This window comes from Lemur catta, chromosome 3 (genome assembly GCF_020740605.2).
Source record: "Lemur catta isolate mLemCat1 chromosome 3, mLemCat1.pri, whole genome shotgun sequence".
Classification (NCBI taxonomy): Eukaryota; Metazoa; Chordata; class Mammalia; order Primates; family Lemuridae; genus Lemur; species Lemur catta.
Window position 1 is genome coordinate 28,935,527 of NC_059130.1, and position 24,918 is coordinate 28,960,444.

General features: G+C 38.1%; 1 protein-coding gene across 7 annotated transcripts in view; it reads right to left on the reverse strand.

The window, feature by feature from the left end:
- The window catches only part of ASH1L (ASH1 like histone lysine methyltransferase), a 182,927-nt gene that overhangs the window by 34,072 nt on the left and 123,937 nt on the right, over nt 1–24,918 (reverse strand). For all 7 annotated transcript variants that reach the window (XM_045545305.1, XM_045545311.1, XM_045545308.1 and 4 more), the window contains one exon: nt 81–154. In XM_045545305.1, the coding sequence (XP_045401261.1) occupies nt 81–154 (74 nt within the window). The remainder of the gene's footprint in view (nt 1–80; nt 155–24,918) is intronic.

The window sequence follows — 24,918 nt, forward strand, 5'->3', positions numbered from 1 at the left end:
GAGGCAGAGATAGACCTGCATTCCCATCCATCCCCCTTTACCACTTAAAAATGAAACCTGGTAAAACAGGCTTTTTGTACCTGATTGTGTTTCCACTGCCAAAGGATGTCATAAGGAAGCTGGAAGTCAATTCTCTTTTGTCTTAGATACTTTCCTGAAACAAAAAACACTATCAATTTCAGTACCTATTCTAATGATATTCATGCATACAAAGGGGTCAAACAGCCACAAGAACTAATATGTACTCGCTAGAAATTTAAAAAGATTGAATTTTTATTTTAAGAATTTTTCAACCATGAATTTTTAATTGTAGCTACTCTTATCCCTCATACTCTATGTGATATATGCTAAAGATATATTTTAATAGTAGTCTACATAAAACAAGCAGAGCAAAATTATTACCAATTTCTAACTGAATACAAAAGATTTTTTGATCATTAAAATTATTAACCGTAGAGCATCTGGCACCTGCACGCTTTCATTATTACACATACTCTAAGGCTGACTACAAAAAGGGGAAATTCCTGCATTGAAATAATTAGAATTTTTCCACAAAAATTTATGATTTATTAACATTTTTTCCTATCTATTGAAATACTACATATAAAAGCAAATTTCAAATCCCCTTTTCTTTTTGTTTGAGATAGTCTCACTCTGTTGCCCAGGCTAGTGCAGTGGCGTCATAGCTCAGGGCAACCTCAAACACCTGGGCTCAAGCAATCCTTCTATCCCCCGAGTAGCTGGGACTACAGGAGCGCACCACCACGCCTGGCTAATTTTTTCTATTTTTAGTAGAGATGAGGTCTCACTCTTGCTCAGGCTGGTCTTGAACTCCTGACCTCAAGCAATCCTCCCGCCTCAGCCTCCCAGAGTGCTAGGATTACAGGTGTTAGCCACCAAGCCCAGCCCAAATCCCCTTTTCTTAAAAAGGCCTCTCCAACTTCCTTACTCTATGTGAGCTTTCTGTCCTCTCAGCCCCTATGATGCTTAACTTTTTTGTTGTAGAACTTATAGTTTTCTTTGTTATATGCTTATTTGTCCTATTATTTGTCTCTAGACTAGCAGTTCTCAAAGAGTGCTCTGCTGACTTAAGGGGGTCCAGAGGTTAAAGCTATTTTAGTAAGACTATTAAGTTGTCATATGCCTCTTTCATTATGCAGATATTTGCACTAACAGTGTAAAAGCAATGGTGGATAAAACTGCTAGAACTATAGCACGAATCAAGGCAGTGGCACATATACTAGGAATCTTTGTATCTTTCCCCATCACATACTTGAAAAAAAAAAGCAAACAGTATAATTGAAGAATGCTTTTGATGAAGTAGTAAAAATTCTATTAAATCTTGACCCACAAGTTCAGATTTCAAATATTCTACATGGCGTAATGGATGTATGCATAAGGCATTTCTGCTCCATACTGAAATATGATGGTTACCTCAAGAAGAACTTATATAACAAAAATATTTGTATGACCAACTGAACTATTTGCTTTGTTCATGGAACATCATCTTTACTTGTAAGAACAACTGCCAAACTATGGTTATTCTGACATGGGTACTGAAAATAAGCAATGTGAACTTGTCACTTCAAGAAACACAAGTGACTTCTGGTCAGAGTGCTTTAGTGTTTAAAAAAAAAAAAAAGCTAATGAACAAAAATAGAAAAAGTGAAAAAAACAAAAAAAGAAACTGACAATATTTGTTATTAATGATAAAATTTGAGCATTAAGTGAACACGGGAATTTTGGAAAACTGTCCACTACTGTGAGCTTTTCAGTTTTCCAACATTTAGATTTTTCTCATCAAATCAGTGGTGATATTAACGTGAATTGTTTTAAGATACATATAGGAAATGGAAGGGCTACATAATTCAGTGAGTCAGTATTTTTTTTAGAGACAGGGACTAGTGTCACTTAGGCAGGAGTGCAGTAGCCCAATCATAGCTCACCGTAACCCTGAATTTCTGGTCTCAAGTGATCCTACTGTCTTGGCTTCTCCAAGTGCTGGGATTATAGGCATAAACCACTGCACCCAGCCTGAATCAGTATTTTTAAATGATCAATGTATGAAGCCATAAAATCACATATGGTTAAAAGATCCATTCAAGTTGCAAGAGACCAATGGATTTTAATGTAACTGAGGACAAAAAGCTCACTGATTTCAAATTCCATATTGCAACTAATCTTTCATGAATGTTTGCATTTATACTTTCGATACATTATCAGAAAAAGAATATTCACAATTATCTGAAATCCTTATTAAAATATTTTTCTCTTCTAACTACATATCTGTGAGAGGTCAGATTTCTTCATCTTCTTAAACCAAAATAATATCATAACACATTGAAAAAAAATACCAGATAAGAAAATCCAGCTGTCTTTTATTAAGCCAGGCATTAAAGAGATTTGCAAAAATGTAAAATAAAGTCACTATTCTCATAAATCTTTTTTTGGTAAAAATGTTATTTATGTTAACATGTAATGTGTAATGAGTTTACTGACTAAACAAAACTGATGATATAACAGCTTAGATTACAGGTATATCTCGGAGTAAATCACATCTGGAAGTAATGTAGTAACATTAGGGTTATAGCTGATAAAAGACTAGAATTCACTTGTTGACAGGGAACCAAAGGTAAATGTGTACCTATGAAGTCTGTAGTGAAAAAGTAGAAACAACTTAAAGATCAATGGGGAAACAAATTTTGGTATATACAATTAATAAAATATTATGTAGCTATTAAAATGAAATGAGGTATATCTGTACTCATATGGAAATAGAATATGTTCTCCAAAGTATCATAGCATGAGCTCACTTTTGTAAATATTAGAAAGAAATTAGTTATACATGGTAGGGACTGACTGGGAAGGGACACGGGGGAACTTTCTGGGGTGATGGTATTAATAATTCTATTGAGAAGGGTTTGAGTTAGACAGGCAGATGCATTTTTAAAAACTCAACAAATATACATTTAAGATTTTTGCATTTTATTGATGGCAAATTCATGTCAAAAGAAAAGCCTGTAAACAAATATTGAGATCTTGGTTCTGGTATGCATGCTAAAATATTTAGGGGAAGCATACCAGTGTCTATAATTTACTTTGGAGTACATCCAAAAAGAAGGTAGATTAACACATGTAAAGAGTAATGGATATATGTTCTGATGCTGTGAACAAATAGAAAAAAAAAAAAAAAGAAAAAGAAAAAAAGAGTAGTAATAAATGACAAAAAAAATCAAAAAATAGAAAAAAAAAAGTAATGGATAGACGGATACAGAAAAATTAAATAATGTAAAATGTTAATGACAGAATCTAGGTGTTGGAATATTGTATGTTCACTGTATAATTTTTTAAATTTTTCTGCATGATGAAAAATTTCTTAATAAAGAGTTGGAAAAAACAGCTATATATATGTTTAGGAAAAAGTCTGAAAGAGTATATGCTAAACTAATATATATTTGGGAATAGGGATGCTTCTTTTAATTCACAGTCTTCTTTATTTAAAGATTTTTTTTTTGGACAGAGTCTCACTCTGTTGCCCTGAGTAGAGTGCAGTGGTGTCATTGTAGCTCATTGCAACCTCAAACTCCTAGGCTTAAGGGATCCTCCTGCCTCACCCTCTCGAGTAGCTGAGACTACAGATGCATGCCACCACGCACAGCTAATTTTTCTGTTTTTAGTAGAGATGGGGTCTCACTTTTGCTCAGGCTGGTTTCGAACTCCTGAGCTCAAGCAATCGTCCCGCCTTGGCCTCTCCAAGTGCTAGGATTACAGGAAAGAGTCAACGCGCATGGCTTTGTTTGTTTATTTATTTACTGTGTTTTTTTCTTAAAGATTTTTTTTTGACAATGAGTATATATTCACTGGTTCTTAATAATAATAAAGGTAAATATAATCTTTTAAGAAGTCAAGACTGGTCTTCAGAAGATAGGACAAATTTCCTTAATGAAAACCGTTAGCTTCTTTCTTTGCCAGTAATACACGTTTTCTCTAGAGAAGAGAGTATAAAAGAATGAAAGAGAAGACAGAAAGTTCTTAATTTTTTTTTTTTTTTTTTGAGACAGACTCTCACTTTATTGCCCGGGCTAGAGTGAGTGCCGTGGCGTCAGCCTAGCTCACAGCAACCTCAAACTCCTGGGCTTAAGCGATCCTACTGCCTCAGCCTCCCGAGTAGCTGGGACTACAGGCATGCACCACCATGCCCGGCTAATTTTTTCTATATATATTTTTAGTTGGCCAGATAATTTTTATTTCTACTTTTAGTAGAGACGGGGTCTCGCACAGGCTGGTCTCGAACTCCTGACCTCGAGCGATCCACCCGCCTCGGCCTCCCAGAGGGCTAGGATTACAGGCGTGAGCCACCGTGCCCGGCCATTTCTGAATTTTTTAAAGGAATACTTTTTCTCTCTCCCCCTAGGAAAGAAAGCTTCTATATTCATTCCAACTAACCTCAAAGACACAATTTTTCCCATAGCCTAGTACCTTGAGTTTTCCGAGTACCTAGTTGTTAGAAAGTTTTTCCTGGCATTATTTGTATTCCTTCTCTCTATCTAATCCATATACTGAGAGCTGGGAAAAAATGACGGGTCTGTTCTTCCTTTTCTCAAACATTTCTAAAACCAGAGCCAAGTAATTCATTTCCTAGAAGTGATAGCCACCTAAAGAGATTTCCTTGATCAACTTCAGCTGGAGATGATACCCCAGGGGGACCCCTCTCAGGATCCCCTCATTTGGACAAATCTTTAGTTAATTCCACTTAAAAAATGAAAAAAAACCACTTTCTATCTGAAAATCAAATCTTTTGAAGATTTTTCTTGCGGTGATGGTAGTAAGTGTTGAGACAGTTCTGCCACAGATCACTACAGAAGGACAAGGAAATTCTATATATCTTTCTTTTAAATAAAATTAAATTTATGGAATCAAAGTCATTTCAAGTAAGGGACTACAGGTGCTCTGAGCTTGTGTTGACTTTGAAATCTACAAGAGGAAATTCCATGCTGATTTTCATTCCCAAAATAAATCCTAGTATTAGGTTATTAAGTATGGAATATACGATTTCCTTAAGTACTAACTTTGACAGCTGACATCTCTTGACATTTCACTTTTGACGCTTGCCTTTTTTTAAATTGTGAAGGTACAACCTCATTCTTTCAAATGCACGTGCATGTTTTGGCTTGTGATTATCTTTCAAAATTTATTTTTTAGAGCAATTTTGTGAAACCATAAATAAGTTAAAAAGGCGTGTTATTTTTGAATATGAGTTCCGTCATGGAACCAATGTGGCACAGACAGCTCAAAATATCAAATAAGTGTTTGGGAAGGATGTGGCTAATGAATGCACAGATGGTTTCAGAAGTTCCATTGTGGTGATTTTAATCTTGAAAATGAGCCATGTGGGTGACCTGAGACCAAGGTGGATAATGATGAGCTGAAAGCTGTAGTGGAAATGAATCTATCTCAACCTACGCGTGAATTAGCAGCAAGGTTTGACACCACTATTCCAACCATATTGGATCATTTGAAACAAATGGGTAAGGTAAAGAAGTTAGATACTGCATGAATTAAATGAGCATGAGAAGAGAAATTATCTCAAAGCTTGCCTTTCTTTGCTGTCACAACATAAAGGTGAACCATTGCTACACTGTATTGTTATACGTCATGAAAAATGGATTCTTTTTGACAATCACAAGCGCTTGGCACAATGGGTGGATAAAGATAAAGTGCCAAAATGCAGTCCAAAACAGAATACTCATCAAAAAAAGATAATGGTGTCTGTCGGGTGGTCCACTGCTGGTATTATCCACTACAGCTTCATGAAATCTGCTCAATCGATTACAGCAGATGTCTAGTGCAACTAATTGGACAAAATGATGATGATGTTTGAGATGAAGCAGCTAGGACCAGTCAAAAGGGACAGGCAAATCCTCTTGCAAGACCACATGTCGCAAAAAACACTGCTCAAACTGCAGAAGGTGAACTTGGAAACTCTCTGTCATCCACCATATTTACCAGACCTTGCACCAACTGACTACCACTTCTTCCAGGCTTTGGACCACTTTTTACAAGGAAAAATAGTCAATTCTCAACAAGCTGTGGAAAACGCCTTTCACGATTTCACTGCTACTTGCTCTCTAGGTTTCTTCACTGCTGGCACAAGCAAGCTACCGTAAAAATGGCAAAACTGTCGATAGTTTAGGCGCATACTTTAATTGTACTGCTTCTTTTTTGAGATATAATACACTACACTTTTGATTCAAAATCAGACATTTCATATTTAATGACTTAATATAAAGGGGAAATAAAAGGTGGAGGTGGAAAAATTCTCCACAAAATCACTCCATTGTAAGGCACCTAAGCAAACAAGGAAACCAAAGGGGAGGAAGGTACTCAATAAAAAGTAAAAAGATAATGACCTTGCCTCTTTCCTATTCCGAGAGGATATCCTAAAATGTCAAAAACTTGGATTTTTACAATATAGCGACTTCCTTCAAAAAAGGTTCAGTTTAATAATCTGAGTACTGAATTAAATATCATTCTACAAATATGTAATATTTAAACCCTTTGTTATTCTGTGTAAGTCCTTCCTATATTTCCCAAAGAAAAGCTGTAGTAACGGTTCTTTTAAAGCAGTAATGTTTGAATGAAATTTGTGCTGTCAAATGGGTTATAAATAACGATCAAAGACACCAATATAAAACTCTGTTTAAATTTCACTAAATAGCCAACTGTGGGTGGTTGTGCTTGTAATTCCAGTGCTTTGGGAGGCCAAAGTGGGAGGATCGCTTAAGGGCCATAGTTTGAGATCTGCCTGGGCAATGTAGTAAAACCGGTTTCTACAAAAAACAACAAAAATTCACTAAACAAAATATTAGCAGAATTCAAGTTTCTGGTTTTTTTTCAGCCTGAGAAAAAATAGGCGAGACCCAGAAAGATCGGAGTACTATGATTTTAACACTCCAATAGAAGAAAGTAATCTCCACAAAGGCAATGATTTTCACTTTGTATTTATTGATGTATCCCAAGCATCTAGAAAACTGCCAGATTAAAGGGTGCTGAATAAATGGATGAAAAGTATATATCCCATGGTATGGCTTCACAGTATTCCACTAACTGTACTCATTTAACACTTTTAAAAAATATCATCAACTGTTTTCTGAAATTTACTCTTCTTGAGCAAAATTTCTTTCTTTCTTTCTTTCTTTTTTTGAGACAGAGTGTCGCTTTGTTGCCCTGGCTAGAGTGCCGTGGCGTCAGCCCAGCTCACAGCAACCTCAAACTCCTGGGCTTAAGCAATCCTTCTGCCTCAGCCTCCCGAGTAGCTGGGACTACAGGCATGCGCCACCATGCCCGGCTAATTTTTTCGATATATATTTTTAGCTGGCCAGATAATTTCTTTCTATTTTCAGTAGAGATGGGGTCTCACTCTTGCTCAGGCTGGTCTCGAACTCCTGACCTAGCGATCCACCCGCCTCGGCCTCCCAGAGTGCTAGGATTATAGGCGTGAGCCACTACGCCCGGCCTTGAGCAAAATTTCTTAAACACAACTTGCTTCTTCTTGCTTTTACATTTTCATGTGTCATTCCTCCTACTCAATAATGAAACCTATCTACCAAATTATGCCTTTTGCCTCCTAAACCTTACTTAAAAATCAGTACTTCTGGCATGGTGTGGTGGCTCACACCTATTATCCTAGCATTCTGGGAAGCTGAGGCGGGAGGATTGCTTGAGATCAGGAGTTTGAAACCAGCCTGGGCAAGAGCAAGACCCCGTCTCTACTAAAAATAGAAAGAAATTAGCTGGGCAACTAAAAATAGAAAAAATTAGCCAGGCGTGGTGGTACACGACTGTAGTCCCAGTTACTTGGGAGGCTGAGGCAGGAGGATTGCTTGAGCCCAGGAGTTTGAGGTTTTTGTGAGCTATGATGATGCCATGGCACTCTAGCCCAGGCAACAGAGCAAGACTCTGTCTCAAAAATAAGTAAATAAATCTGTACCTCTAACATAGCTGATTAGAATCACATTCAACCCTGATTACTGGAGTTGCTCTGTTCAATATGGTAATGTAATTAAATTTATACATCTTTTCCTTTAGCTTTTATGTATTTTGTGTTCATCTCTATCCACGTCATAAAAATACTGTCCTATGTATCACATATCTGAGAAGGCATTATTATCCAGGATATATTAACACAAAGTACTCCTGGCCGGGCACAGTGGCTCATGCCTGTAATCCTAGCACTCTGGGAGACTGAGGCGGGTGGATCGCTCGAGGTCAAGAGTTCGAGACCAGCCTGAGCAATAGTGAGACCCCGTCTCTACTAAAAAATAGAAATTATCTGGCCAACTAAAAATATATATAGAAAAAAATTAGCCGGGCATGGTGGCGCATGCCTGTAGTCCCAGCTACTCAGGAAGCTGAGGCAGTAGGATCGCTTAAGCCCAGGAGTTTGAGGTTGCTGTGAGCTAGGCTGACGCCACGGCACTCACTCTAGCCCGGGCAACAGAGCGAGACTGTCTCAAAAAAAAAAAAAAAAAAAAAAAAAAAAAAAAAAACAAAGTACTCCTAAAGCTCCAGAAAAAACAAGCCACCTAATTCATGAATGGGCAAAGCACTTGAAAGACATTTCTCCAAAGAAGAGTTACAAATGGCCAAAAAGTACATGAAACAATGCTCAACAGCACTAATCATTAGGGAAATGCAAATCTAAACCACAATGAGATATTATACTACCTCACACCCCTTAGGTTGGTTATTATTTTTTAAAAAACCCAGAAAATAACAAGTCTTGGCAAACGTGTAGAGAAATTGAAACATTTATGAACTGCTGGTGGGGATGTAAAATGGGACAGCCAATGTGGAAAACAGTATGGCAGCTTCCAAAACATTAAATAGACTTATATGACCCAGAAATTCCACTTCTGGGTATATACACAAAAAAACTGAAAGTAGAATCTCTAACAGAAAATTATAAACCAATGTTCACAGCAGCATTATTCACAATTGTCAAAAGGTGGAAACAACAAAAGTGTCCACCAGGAGATGAACGGATAAACAAAATGTATTTTTGTGTGTTTGTATATATGAATATTATTCAGCCTTAAAAAAGAATGACATTCTTCTAGTCATGTGCTGCATGAAGATGCTTTGGTCAATGAGGGAACATACATTGTGATGGTGGTCCCATTAACATTATAATGGAGCTGTAATCCTAGCACTCTGGTAGGCTGAGGTGGGAGGATCGCTCGAGGTCAGGAGTTCAAGACCAGCCCGAGCAAGAGCGAGACCCCCATCCCTACTAAAAAAATACAAAGAAATTAGCCGGACAATTAAAAATATATAGAAAAAATTAGCTGGGCATGGTGGTGCATGCCTGTGGTCCCAGCTACTCAGGAGGCTGAGCAGAAGGATTGCTTGAGCCCAGGAGTTTGAGGTTGCTGTGAGCTAGGCTGATGCCATGGCACTCTAGCCTGGGCAAGAGAGAGACACTCTGTCCGCCCCCCCCCACCAAAAAAAGACTATAATGGAGCTGAAAACTTCCTCTTGGTGTAATGCATTACTCAAACCACCAGTTTGTGGTGACGCTGGTATAAACAAACCTGCTGCACTGCCAGTCGTGTAAAAGTATATAGCACATATAATTATGTGCAGTACATAATACTTGATAATAAATGACTAGTATGTTACTGGTTTATGTATTTACTATACATTTACTATGCTTTTCATCATTATATTATAGTATACTCCTACTCATTTAAAAAAAACTTAAGTGTGAAATAGCCTCAGGCAGGTCTTTCAGGAGGCCTTCCAGAAGGATAGCTTCATGCATATTACTGACCCTGAAGACCTTCCAGTGGGACAAAATGTGGAGGTGGAAGACAGTGGTATCGATGATCTTGATCCAGTGCCTAGGCTAATGTGTGTGTGTCTTAGTTTTCAACAAAAAACTTTAAAAAGTAAAATATAAAAAAAAAATAAAAAATTTAAAAAACATAACAGAATAAACCTTGTAGAATAAGGACTTAGGCGGGGCGCGGTAGCTCACACCTGTAATCCTAGCCCTCTGAGAGGCCGAGTTGGGAGGATTGCTCAAGGTCAGGAGTTCGAGACCAGCCTGAACAAGAGTGAGACCCCTGTCTCTACTAAAAATAGAAAGAAATGATCTGGACAGCTAAAAATATATATAGAAAAAAATTAGCTGGGCATGGTGGCACATGCCTGTAGTTCCAGCTACTTGGGAGGCTGAGGCAGGAGGATTGCTTAAGCCCAGGAGTTTGAGGTTGCTGTGAGCTAGGCTGATGCCACGGCACTCTAGCCCAGGCAACAGGGTGAGATTCTGTCTCAAAAAAAAAAAAAAAAAAGAAGAAGGACTTAAAGAAAATATGTTTTGTACAGCTGAACAATGTGTTTGTTTTAAGCTAAGTTATTACAAAACAGTAAACAAGTTAAAAAAAAAGTTTATGAAGTAAAAAAGTTACAGTAAACAAAGATTATTGAAGAAATTTAAAAAATAAATTTAGTGCAGCCAAAGTGTGCAGTGTTTCTAAAGTCAACAGTAGTGTTCAGTAATGTCCTAGGCCTTCACAATCACTACTCACTGACTCACCCAGAGCAACTTCCAGTCCTACAAGCTCCATTCATGGTAAGTGTCCTATATAGGTATACTTTTTAAGAAATCTTTTATGCCATATGGTGATTGTACTTTTTCTATGTTTAGATTATGTTTAGTGTTTGAACCAATACTTACCATCATGTTACAACTGCCTGCCATTTGCAATACAGTAGCATGCTGCATAGGGTGTAACCTAGAAGCAATAGGTATGTAGTAGGCTATACCACCTAGGTTTGTTTAAGTACACTCTGCGATGTTTGCACGATGATGAAATAACAACAATTTTTTCAGAATGTATCTCATCATTAAGCAATGCATGACTGTTCGACAACACAGATGAACCTTAAAGACATTATGCTAAATGAAATAAGGTAGACACAAAAGAACAAATATCATATAATTCCACTTATCTGAAGTACCTAGAATAGTCTATTTCAAAGAGATAGAAATAGAAAGAACAATGATTACCAGGAGCTGAGAGGAAGAGGGAATGGGAATTATTATTAAATGGGTAAAGAGTTATAATTCAGAAAACTCAAGAGGAGAAAGAAAGCCCATTGTATATATCCTTATTTTTACTTAGTGTATTCTGTATTCCTTCTTCCTTCTTGATGTTCCAAAGTTCCTTCTTTTGATTCCTTTCTTTTCACAGAACTTCCTTTACCCACCAGGTAGACCTACTGGCAATAAACTCTTAGTTTTCCTTAATCTAAGAATGCCTTGATTTCTTAATTCCTGAAAGATATTTTCATTGGACAGAGGATTGTGGGTTGACAGTTCTTTTCTTCTAGAATGTGAAAAATGCAGTCACTTCCTTTTGGCCTTAATGAATTCAGATAAGAAATCTGCTGCCATTTGAACTGTTTTACTCCTGAAGGGGTAATTTCTCTCTCATTGTTTTAAAATTCTTTTGTCATTAGCATCTTAAAGTTTGACTATAATGTGTATTGGCATATATTGCCTTGAGTTTATCCTGTTTGGAGTTTGCTCATCTTCTTTAATACATAGATTTATGTCTCTTCCCAAATTTGGGAAGTTTTCAGTCATTATTCACTAAAGTACTTTTCATCTATGCCCTTTTTTCTCTCCTACCATGACTCAGATGACACAAATGTTAGCTTTTTAATCATACCCTCATAGGCCCCTCAGACTTTTCATTTTCAAGTCTATTTTCTCGGTTGTTATATTGAGTCATATCTATTATTTCATCTTCTAGTTTACTGATTCTTTCCTCTGTCCCCTTCATTCTGCTGCTGAGTCTATCCCTGAACTTTTCATTTCAGTTATAAAATTTCTTTCTTTTTGGGGGGGGGGGGGGGGACACAGGGTCTCCCTCTGTTGTCCAACCTGGAGTGCAGTGGCATCATCACAGCTCATTGCAGCCTCAAATTCCTGGGCTCAAGTGATCCTCCTGCCTCAGCCTCCTAGTAGCTGGGACCACAGGCATGCACCAACACACTGAGCTAATTTTTAAAATTTTTTGTAGAGATGGGGTTCTCACTGTTGCCCAGGCTGGTCTCAAACTCCTGGGCTCAAGAGATCCTCATGCCTTGGCCTCCCAAAGTGCTAGGATTAAAGATGTGAGCCACCTTCGCCCAGCCTCATTAAAAGTAGTTTCATCACAATTGCTTTAAAATCTGTCATATAATTAGAACATCTTAGTGTTGGCATGTATTGTTTTTTTTGATATAGTTTTAGTTCTCCCTGGTTCTTGGTATGGCATATGATTTTAAATTCAAACCTAAACACTTCTGTAGTATTATGAGATTATAGATTTTATACAAATCTTCTATTTTAGCTGGCTTTTTCTAAAACTACTCCAGCAGGGGAAGGGGTAAAACTGCCTCCTTACTGCCAACCGGAGGTAAAATTACAAATTCCCTAATTTGCCTCCACTGAAACCTATGTGTTGGGGAAAGGGGAGGCTCCTCATTACTGCTTAGGAATGGTGAGTTCCAACTCTCAAAGTGGTCTCCAGTGACACTGTGGTGGCATGGCCACATTACTGCTGGGTATTGATAAAAGTCCTTACTCTGCTAGACTTCCTTTGGCATTATGCCAGTGGGAGGAGGTGGAGGGAAGGACACCTTATCACTGTTAGGTAGGGATGGAGAGGCTCCCCAATGGGCTTCTGCTGGTGTGACTATGGGTAGGAAATGAAAGTTGATTACACAAAATAGAGTCATTTATGTCATACCAAACTAAAACCACAAAGACTTAACTGCAGCTTTAATAAAACTAAATATTACCTAGTAACTGCTGCCACTCTCCAATCAGAACTGCATGAACGACCTTTCTTTCAAAACAACTTACATAACCTTCCTCTTTTGCCCAATAAAACCCTAGGGTTTCCCTATGTTCTTCGGACACACTTAAGGTCTAATTTGTGTGCCTCAAATTGCAATTCTAATTCTTGTATATTATTCCTGAATAAACTCTTTGCTTGGAGATTCGTCTTTATATATACATATTTTTTTTTTCTTTCCCTTTTTCTTGTCAAGGTGGATATACATTTTTATTTAAGGTTTTCAGAGGCAATAGCTGTTTCTTTGATGTTTAGCTGAAGTGGTTGATTTATTTTGAAGCTCTATATTAACCATATAAACATTTATAATAGTTGTATCTTTCTTTTTTTTTTTTTTTTTGAGACAGAGTCTCACTTTGTTCCCCGGGCTAGAGTGAGTGCCGTGGCGTCAGCCTAGCTCACAGCAACCTCAAACTCCTGGGCTTAAGCGATCCTACTGCCTCAGCCTCCCGAGTAGCTGGGACTACAGGCATGCGCCACCATGCCCGGCTAATTTTTTCTATATATATTTTTAGCTGGCCAGATAATCTCTATTTTTAGTAGAGACGGGGTCTCACTCAGGCTGGTCTCAAACTCCTGACCTCGAGCGATCCACTCGCCTCGGCCTCCCAGAGGGCTAGGATTACAGGCGTGAGCCACCGCGCCCGGCCTATAGTTGTATCTTTCTTATGAAAGGACCACTTTATCATTATAAATTCTCTCTTTATTTCTGGTATTAAATAATAAGAAACATATACATATGGGTTTCTGTCTATGTTTTCTGGCATAGAACTCCTAAAACTCTTGTAATTTCCTGAGCTATAGAGGTGCCAGGAGAATCTTTTCTTCTAATATTGGTCTTCTAGTTCCTGAGACAGAGCTCCCACTACCCTTGAAGATAAGGATACTAGCAAAATCTTTTGTTCTAATATTTGGTCTCTGGCCCTGATTCATGACACAGAACTCCTACACCCCTTGGAAATTCCTGGGTGACAGGAGCATCTTTTGTTTTAATGAGGGGGATGTTGGTGGACTCTTGGATGGGGCTGGTCAGCAGAAAGACCAAGTTGTGATTATAAGCTTAAAGTTTCAGCCCCACACCCTATTCTCCACAGAAAAAAGAGGGACTGGGAACAGACCTTTTTGTTCTCACTGAATTGTAGGATCTGGATGGAAATCAATTTAATAAATTGATCATGCTTACATAATAAAGCCTCCATAAAAATCCCTGAACCATGGAGTTTGGAAAACCTCTGGGTTGGCAAAAACATCTGCGAGCCAAGAGTGTGGGTGTATCAACTCCAGAGGCACAGAAGCTCCTGAGCTTGGGACCCTTTCAGAACTTGCCCTATGAGCCTCTTTATTTGGCTCCTCATCTGTATCCTTTATTATATCCTATATTATTTACTTAAATTTTTTTCTTCATTTTTATTTTTTGTAGAGAAGGGGTCTAGGTATGTTGCCCAGGCTGGTCTTGAACTCCTGGCCTTAGGCGATCCTTCCACTTCAGCCTCCCAAAGTGTTGGGATTACAGGCATGAGCGTCTTCAACCACTCAGCCTTAAATCCTTCATAAATACATTGGTAAATATAAGTTAAGTGTTTTCCTGAATTCTGTGTAACTGTTCTATCAAATTAATCAAACATGAAGAGAGGATTGGAACCCCCAATTTATAGCTAGTTGGTCAGAAGTACAGGTGACAATTTACTATTTGTGATTGGCATCTAAAGTAGAAGGCAGTTTTGTGGGACTGAGCCCTTAATCTAGGGGATCTGATGCTATCTCCAGGCAGTGTTAGAACTGAGTTAAAGGCTGAACAGTGGCTCACATCTGTAATCCTAGTATTTTGGGAGGCTGAGGCAGGAGGATTGCTTCAGGCCAGGAGTTTGAGCCCAGACTGGGCAACATAGAGAGACCCTGTCTCTACAAGAGAAAAATTAGCTGGGTGTGATGGTGCACACCTGTAGTCCCAGCTACTTGGAAGGCGGAGGCAGGTGGATTGCTTAAGCTCAGGAGTTGGAGGCTGCAGTGAGCTAGGATACAACCAAAACCCAAAAAACAAATCCCAAAACAAACAAACGAACAAACAAAAACCCCAAACCAAAAAAAAGAAACCTGAATTAAATGATAGGACACCTCGTTGGTGTCTGCTGAAGAACTGTTTTATGCATGGGGTTTTCATCCCCCACTAATCTGGTTTCAGAAGCGTGTTGAGTGTGTGTGAGAGTAGAAAGAAATGTTTGTTGTTTCTTCCGATATGGTAACACTGTGTTGAGGTCTACTTTATCTGCTATTAATATGCATACTCCTGCTCCACATGCATATTGTTTGCTTGCTATAACATTTCTAATCCTTTTACTTTCAATCTCTGTGCCTTCATCTACTTTTCTACTTTTTTGGAGAACAAAGTTTCACTCTGTTGCCTGGGCTGGAGTAGAGTGGTGCAATCATAGCTCACTGTAATCTTGAACTCCTGGGCTTGAGCAATCCTCTTTCCTCATTCTCCAGAGTAGCTAAGACTATAAGCATGCACCACCATGCCCAGATAATTTTGAAATTTTCTGTACAGACAGGGTCTGGATATGTTGCCCAGGCTGGTCTTGAACTGCTGACCTGAAGAGATCCCTCACCTCAGCATCCCAAAGCACTGGGATTACATGTGTGAGCCACTTTGGCTGGCCCTGCCTTTATCTTCATGGTAGGGTTCTTTTGGCTAGTTGAATCTTGCTTTTTTTAATCCAGTCTGACAATATTTGCCTTTTAACATGAGCATTTAATCTATTTATGTTTAATTGGTTATTGGTATGGATTACTCCAGGTTTTCCATCTTCCTATTTGTCTGTTCCCTCTGATTTTTGTTTCTCATTACTTCTTCCTGCCTTATTTGGGTTGATGAGATATTTTTTAGAAAATTAAATTTTTTAAATATCTCTATCTTCTTTTTAGGTATATCTCTTTGCATTTTCTCTAGTGATTATAATATCTTTCTGTTTCAGAATCTACTTAGTTATTATTGTACCTTATCACATAAAAGGATAAGTTTTGTAAGTGGATAGCTCTACCTATATTTCTCCATCCTTTTGATTTATTTATTTATTTATTTTTTGAGACAGATTCTTGCTCTGTCACCCCAGCCAGAGTGCAGTGGCAACAGCATAGCTCATACTCCTGGGCTTAAGCGATATTCTTGCCTCAGCCTTCTGAGTAACTGGCACTACAGTCCTGTGCCACCACACCCAGCTAGTTTTTTCTATTTTTAGCAGAGATAGAGTCTTGCTCTTGCTCAGGCCGGTCTCGAACTCTTGACCGTAAGCGATACTACATCCCAGCCTCCCAGAGTGCTAGGATTACAGGCATGAGCCACTCTACCTGGCCTCCATCCTTTTTATTATAGTTGTCGTGTATATTAAAATATATACTCTATACATCCCACAATAGAGTGTTATAAATTTTGTTTTAAATAGTTATATGTATTTCAACAAACTTCAGAAGAAAAAATTCATCTATATTTACCCATATTTGGCATTTCCACTGATCTTTATTTCTTCCTTAAGAGCCAAATTTGCATCTGTCACTCCCATTCAGTCTGAAGAGTTTCCTTTATCATTTTTTACGGTGTTAAGTTTGCTAGTGACAAATTCTTTTTAGTTTTTGTTTTTCTGAAAATGTACTGATTTCACGTCATTCCAAGAGAACATTTGCATTGTATATAGAATTCTGGTTGATTCTTTTTTCTACAGCAATTTAAAGATAATCCTCTATCCTCCAAGCCACCATTGTTTCTGATAAGTAAATCCTAATTCTTAATGTACCCCTGAATATAATATGTCATTTTTCTCTGTAAGATTTCCTCTTATTTTTAGCAGTTTGATTACAATCAGTTGTGGTTGTCTTTGTATTTAACTTGCCTGGGGTTCACTGTATTTTTTCTTCTTTTTTTTTGAGACAGGGTCTTGCTCTGTTGCCTGGGCTAGAGTACAGTGACATCATAGCTCACTGCAGCCTCAAACTCCCGGGCTGGGTTCAAGCTATCCTCCTGCCTCAGCCTCCTGCCTCTACAGGTGCATGGGCATGGCTAATTTTTCTAATTTTTATAGAGATGGGGTCTCACTATGTTGCTCAGTCTGGTCTCCCAATACCTAACCTCAAGTGATCCTCCCGCCTCAGCCTCCCAAAGTGCTAGGGTTACAGGCCTAAGCCACCACGCCTGGCCCACTGCACTTTTTGAATTGGTAGGTACATTTATGTTGTTAACCAAATATGGAAAATATCTGCCATTATTTAGTCACATTACTTTTTTCTGTCAAATTTTTTCTCTTCTATCCATCTGAGACTCCAATTACATGTATGTTAGTCCTTCTCATATTGTTCCACAAGTCACTGAAGCTCTCTCCTTTCCCTTCTCACCCCCAATCTCTTTTCTTCTCTGTTTAATTGGGCAATTTATATTCATAATACCTTCAAGTTCAACTGATACTTCTGCCATTTTCAATCTGCTGTTAAACCCACATTTTGTGTTTTAAAATTTCAGATATATATTTTTACTTCTGCAATTTTCGTTTGGCTATTTTTCATAGTTTCTATTTATTTTTTTGGAGACAGGTTCTCACTCTGTTGCCTGGGGCTGAGTGCAGTGGCGTCATTATAGCTCACTGAAACTCCAGGGGTCAACAGATTGTCCTGCTTCAGTCTCTCAAGAAACTGGGACCACAGATGTGCGCCACCACACCTGGCTAAGTTTTCTACTTTTTATAGAGACAGGGTCTCGCTATGTTGTCCAGGCTTAGTTTCCAGCTTTATGCTAAGATTTCTTATCTGCTTATGCACACAAGCATATTTTCCTTTATATCCTTCAGCATAGATATAACAAGTACTTTCAAATCCTGGTTTGCTATTTTTAACATCTGGATCATCTTGGAAACAGTCTCTGTTGACTGTCTTCTCTCTTAATATGTACCATATTTTAATGTTTATTCATGCGTCTGGTAATTTTGGATTGAATCATGGACATTAAAAGACACTCTCAATTATGTTATTATCCTATTAAAAAATAACTGATTTACTGTGGGTGAACTAAAAAACCACGGGTTAGGCAGTAGGTGAAATCCCTACTCAGTATATTTAGGATTAACCAACCTTATGAGAGTTTGGCCGCACATACATAGAATACATACCCAGATATGTGGCTTGAGTTTATAAGCAAAATTGACAGTTTCCTCTTTTAGCATTTTCTCCCTCACTTTCCTATTGCTGTGGATGTCCTGAAATATGGCCCTTAACCAATCAGTAAGACTCCAGGTTTCTATCTAAGTGGTTACTTGCACTGCCTGTACAAGTAACCTGTCCACAAAGAGCTATAAAAAATAGGAAATGCAACCAGTGTGATTCTCTTCTTCTAAATGTTGATTCCTCTCCAGTGTGTGCCTACTTGCTCTCCATCGACTTTGGATCTTTGTGTTTTGTATTTTGACTGGCTGATAATTGTTATTCATGGGAGGGTTAGCTTGATATATGCTACTCATCCAAAAAGTAGAACTCCTAGTCTCTTGTAAATATAACGCAGCTAAGTTTTCCTTTTTAATCCAATCAGGCCCTGACTTTTAATGGGTAAGATTGTATTTATTGTGATTACTGATGTACTTGGCCTCCTTTACCACATTGTTTTGTAATTTATATTTATCATGTCTTTCTTACTTCTCTTTTTCTACTGGAGAAATTAGTTTACTTAACTCTTTTTTGTTGTTAAGTAAACTTAACTCTTTTGTGTTATAGAAGACAGGATACACATATCCTGTTTCAATGCTCATAGGGATTACACTGTATTTTTTAAGAGACTTTAAAGCCTAAAAGTAGATCCATTCTTCTAGCATTCTACTTAACAATGTAAAAGAATCTTAAAATACTAAGCTCCAAATCTCACTCTCAATATTATTTTCTATAATTCTTTTTTTTTTTTTTTTTTGAGACAAAGTCTTGCTCTGTTGCCCAGGCTAGAGTGCTGTGGCGTCAGACTAGCTCACGGCAACCTCGAACTCCTGGGCTTAAGCAATCCTACTGTCTCAGCCTCCTGAATAGCTGGGACTACAGGCATGCGCCACCATGCCCGGCTAATTTTTTCTATATATATGTTTAGTTGGCCAGATAATTTCTTTCTATTTTTAGTAGAGATGGGGTCTCGCTCTTGCTCAGGCTGGTCTCGAACTCCTGAGCTCAAACGATCCACCTGCCTCGGCCTCCCAGAGTGCTAGGATTACAGGCATGAGCCACTGCGTCCGGCTATTTTCTATAATTCTTGCTTCATTTTTCTCCCCTTCTTACCTTTTTTTCCTCTTTTTTGTAGAGATGGGGTTTCACTATGTTGCTCAGGCTGGTCTCGAACTCTTGGCCTCAAGTGATGCTCCTGCCATGGCCTAGCAAAGTGCTGGGATTACAGGCGTGAGCCACTATACCCAGCTTTTGTTTGTGGAGATAGGTCTTACTCTGTTGCCTGTGCTGGAGTGCAGTGGCCTGATTATACCTTGCTTCCACCTCAAACTCTTGGGCTTAAGCGATCTTCCTGGCTCAGCCTCCTAAGGAGCTAGTACTACAGGTGTGCATCAACACACTTGGCTAATTTTTTTATTTTTATTTTTTGTAGAGACAGAGTCTCACTAAGTTGCCCAGACTGGTCTCCCTCCTTGGCCTCCCAAAGTTTTAGAATTGTAGGCATGAGCCACCGTGCCTGCCCTTCATGTTGTTTTTAAACTCCTTCCCCAAATACGTCTCTTTACAAGATTTTTTTCAAATAATTATTATTTAGATTTACTTATATAATAATTTTTCCTGACCAAGTTTTTCTGCATCTCTCTCCTTAAATTTTAAAGTTTCACGTCAGGTTTCAATATGAAAAAATTTCAGCCATGTTCCTTATAATTTTATATAATAGGACTACTTCAAATCCTGGGTTTAAAATAATTTCTTTGGAGAGGATTTAATTTGTTTTTGTCTGATGCCTGGGGGTATTACCTATTTGGGGGTCACAGTTATTTTTTTAAATGCATTTTTGTTTTGAAGCAATCATAAAAGTAAAGAAAGGTAGAAGTAAAGAACTTCCTCCCCAGAACCATAAGAGAGTCTGTTGCTGAACTATTGTCCTATCACCTCTGAATATAAGAAAACTATCAACATCAGGAAACTTAAACTGATACAACGCAGCCATCTAATCCTCCGACACCATTCAGGTTTTGCTAACTGTCTCATTAATGTCCTACATATAAAGCATTGAAATTTTTCTTTTACACTGAGAAATCACTATAGTTTTGATGAATATATGCTTGATGAAAATATAAATATACATTCTTAAGATAATAGGTTTACTGACACAATCACCTTTTCTAAAGTATACCATTTAGTGGTTTTTAGTCTACAGAGCTGTGTAATCATTACCACTGTGATGGTTAAATTTATGTACAACTGGGCAAAGCTGCAGTACCCAAATATTTGACAAATTATTACTTTAGATGTTTCTGTGAAGATATTTTGTAGATGAGATTAACATTTTCTTTTTATTTAATTTTTTGTTAGAGACAGGGTCTTTCTCTGCTGCCCAGGAGGGAGGGTGGTGGCACCAATTATAGCTCATTGCAACCTTGAACTCCTGGGCGCAAGTGATCCTCCTACCTTGACCTCCCAAAGTGTGGGGCTTATAGACGTAAGCCACCGTGCCCAGTACTGTTTTAGGACTTGAGTTCTAACACAACTTTTCTCTGGGTTTCCAGCCTAACAGTTTACCCTATAATTTTTAGACTTGTTAGCTTCCACAAATTTGTGAGCCAAGTCCTTAAAATAAATCTATCTTTCTCCTCTTTCCCTCTCTCCATCCTATTGTTACTCTTTCTCTGTAGAACCCTGATTAATACAACCACTACCTAATTTCAGAACATTTTCATCATCCCTAAAAGAAACTTTGAACCCAATAGCAGTCATTCCCCATTCTCCCATCCCTGGCAACCATTAATTTAATTTCTGTTTCTAGGTATTTGCCTATTCTGAACATTTCATATAAATGGAATCATAAAACATGTAGCTTTTTATCACTGCCTTCTTCCATACAGCATGTTTTAAAAGTTCATCCATATTGTAGCATATTTTGGTACCTCATTCCTTATTATTGCCAAATAATATTCTATTGTATGGATATGCCATATTTTGTTTATCATTCATCTATTCATGGATATTTGGGTTGCTCCACCCTTTTTTATTATGAATATTGTTACTATGACTATTTGTGTATAAGTTTTGTGTATTTTAAGTTTTCTTGGGTATATATCCAGCAATGGCATTGCTGCGTCATATGGCATTTTCAAGTTTAACTATTTGTTTCACGCAAGTCTTCAGGTTTATTGAGGGCTTTAGGGTTGCCTGAATGTCTAGGGGTTAAGGACTGGCATCTGCCTGGACAGGCAGTGGCCCAAAAGGCAACCAGGGATGAGGTCTTGACAACATCCATGTGGACCCCGAAGGTCAGTGTCTTCCCACATTTCTCACTTCAGGCATGTCCAATGCCAGTCCTTGTCCAGGGAGGTCAGCTGCTCAGCTGTATGTTTAACTTTTTGAGAAACTTTCAAACCGTTTTCCAAAGTGGCTTATACCACTTTACATTCCCACCAGCAATGTATGAGGGCTCCAATTTCTTCACATCCCTGTCAGTTCTTGTTATTCTCCATCTTATAATCAAATCCATCTTAGTGGGAATAAAGTGGTATCTCATTATGGTTTTGATTTGTATTTCCCTGTAATGATATTCAGCATATTTTCACATACTTAACTTATTGGCCATTTGCATATTTTTTCTGAGAAATATCTATTCAAATCATTTATCCATTAACAAAATTGCATTATCTTTTTATTACTGAGTTACAACAGTTCTTTATATGTATGGATACATAGATATAAGTCTTTTACTTGATATATGATTTCCAAATGTTTCTTCCACTCCATGAGTTATACTTCAGTTTCTTTTTTTTTGAGGCAGAGTCTTGCTCCATCACATGGGCTAGAATGCAGCAGCGTGATCATACCTCAAACTGCATACCTCACTGCAACCTCAAACTCCTGGAGTCAAGCAATCCTCCTGCCTTAGCCTTTCGAGTATCTGGGACTATAGGTACACGCCACCACATCTGGCTAATTAAAAAAAAACCCCAACATCTTTTTTTTTAAAAAAATATGGGGTCTTGCTATGTTGCCTAGGCTGGTCTTGAACTCCTGGACTCAAGTGATCCTCCTGCCATGGCCTCCCAAATGTTAGGTTTATAGGCATGAGCCAACATATCTGGCTTGTTTCTTTTTTAAAATGAGAATCATGTAAATATTTAAAAATAAATACTACTTACTTCTCATTTATTGAATCTGATTCTATCAATGGTAAAATGAATCATTATTTTCTGCTTATATAAGTATTTTAGTCACATAATTATTATGGCAACGACAGAGATGAACTAGGTTTGGCTAACTCTAAAAGTCATGTTGTCTGTTTACACGGTACTTGAAGTGACTAGTTCCAAATAAATGGCCTTTCTCCCTTTCTATCCTAACCATATTATTTGAAAAACAAAATAGCACTGTCCAGGCACAGTCCTGCAACAGCCTGTTGTTATATTTGTCCACATGAAAAAAGACTACCCTTCCTGGATAGATTTTCCCATTATTTACTCACTATGCAGATCACTGAGCATAAACTAGCCTTAGTAGGAGATTATTGTGGGAAACTAGAGATAAAATCTTTTTTTTTTTTTTTCAGAGACAGAATCTCACTCTCTTTCTGCCCTGGCTAGAATGCCGTGGCATCAGCCTAGCTCACAGCAACCACAAACTCCTGGGCTTAAGCAATCCTTCTGCCTCTGCCTCCCAAGTCACTGGGACTACTGGCATGTGCCACCATGCCCAGCTAATTTTTTCTATATATTTTTAGTTGTCCAGATAATTTCTTTCTATTTTTTAGCAGAGACGGGGTCTTGCTCTTGTTTAGGCTGGTCTTGAACTCCTGACCTCGAGCGATCCTCCTGCCTCGGCCTCCCAGAGTGCTAGGATTATAGGCGTGAGCCACTGCGCCTGGCCTAGAGATAAAATCTTTATATTTAAAATACTGGATTTTGGCTGGGCACGGTGGCTCATGCCTGTAATCATAAAACTTTGGGAGGCCAAGGCCAGAGGATTGCTTGAGGTCCAGAGTTTGAGACCAACCTGGGCAAGAGTGAGACCCTGTCTCTACAAAAAGTAGAAAATTTAGCCAGGCATGGTGGTGTGTGCCTGTAGTCCCAGCTACTAGGGAGGCTGAGGCAGGAGGACAGTTTGAGCACAGGAGTCTGACGCTGCAGTAAGATATTATGATGCCACTGTACTCTAGCCCTCACACTGAGACCCTGTCTCTCAAAAAATAAAATAAAATAAAATTTGGGATTTCGTTTTTCTTTTTGTTTATTTCAGGATATTATGGGGGTAACAAAAGTTTAGGTTACGTATATTGTCCTTGCCCCCACCCCCGAATTAGAGCTTTAAGTGTGTCCATCCCCTAGATGGTACGCATCGCCCTCATTATGTATGTATATACCCATCCCCTCTCCACCCCCCCCCACATCTGCCTGACACCCGATTCATGTTATTCCTAAATGTGCTCTTAAGTAATGATAGGTGAAACCAATTTGATGGTGAGTACATGTGGTGCTTATTTTTCCATTCTTGGGATACTTCACTTAGTAGAATGGGTTCCAGCTCTATCCAGGAAAATAGAAGAGGTGCTATAAAACCATTATTTCTTATAGCTGAGTAGTACTCCATGGTATACATATACCACATTTTGTTAATCCACTCATGTATTGATGGCCACTTGGGTTCCATTCTGGACCTTTTAACCACTATTCATGCCAGAGGTGCCACAGAAATAGTGGTTTAGCCATTATTCTTCCTATTTCCCCTGGAAATAACTGGTCATCTCCTTGAATAGTTAGATCATTCTAAGATCTACATTAGCATATTTCCTATCCAGGGCAAAACTGGTAAGACCAAAATGGTTATGTTTTCCTATAAATGAGACTCATAAAATAGTAGTAATTTTTAAAGCCTCTTCTCTTTAGCAGGTTCTAGGAAAAAGCTAAATCTGCTCAGAGTCTGCTTCCACTGATATGATCTAACTAGTAAATACAAAAGGCTCTTTCAAAAGAACTTTGGCACTAAGTCCAGAGAATATGGAATTTACTCTTATCTTCTTCATTAAGTAAGAACTAGTAAAGCTATCTAGCTGAGAATTAAACCTTGTAACTTCATGTTGTAGTTAAACCTGTCTCCAGCCATCCAATATAGGTAGAATTGTTTATGCCTGCTGATTTATAAACACTGCTGGAGCTAAATTCTTGGAGAGAAAAAAGGGATTAGTTATCAGAATATAGAGAAGAGCCCCATAGTCAAAAGGGTCAAGAGAGCGATAGTTGAAGAGAACACTGCAAGGCACAGGATGAATATCTAATACACAAATAAGCTGTCCTGGTCCCAAGTTATGTATTTAATGAACCTCTTTAAAGCAATTTTGTTTGTGCAAACTAAGAATAAAAACTGTCATCTACATTCAATAATTTATCCTAATTTCTCCTTCCTTCTCTTTCATTTTTACAACAAATATTTGTTAAACTTCTATTATGTACCAGGCACTGGGAAATCCAGGCAGAGTAAGAAAGACAATGATCCTGTACTCCTGGAGCTTATAATCTAATGGAGGAGACAAATAAATGAATAAACAAATATTGTAATTAGACACTACAGAAGGAAATAGGGTGGTGTGATCTAGAATAAAGAAAGGGACCGTCTTTTCGTGAGTCAATTAGGAAAATCATTTTAAAGAAAATAATACTGAAGCTGATACTGACATAAAGATCATCCATAAAGGATGAAAATAAACCAACCATGGGAAGAGTTTGAATAAAATCTTTCCAGACAGTGGGAATGATCCTTCAGTGGGAAAAAGCTTGGTATGTTCTAAGAATTGAAAAAAGGG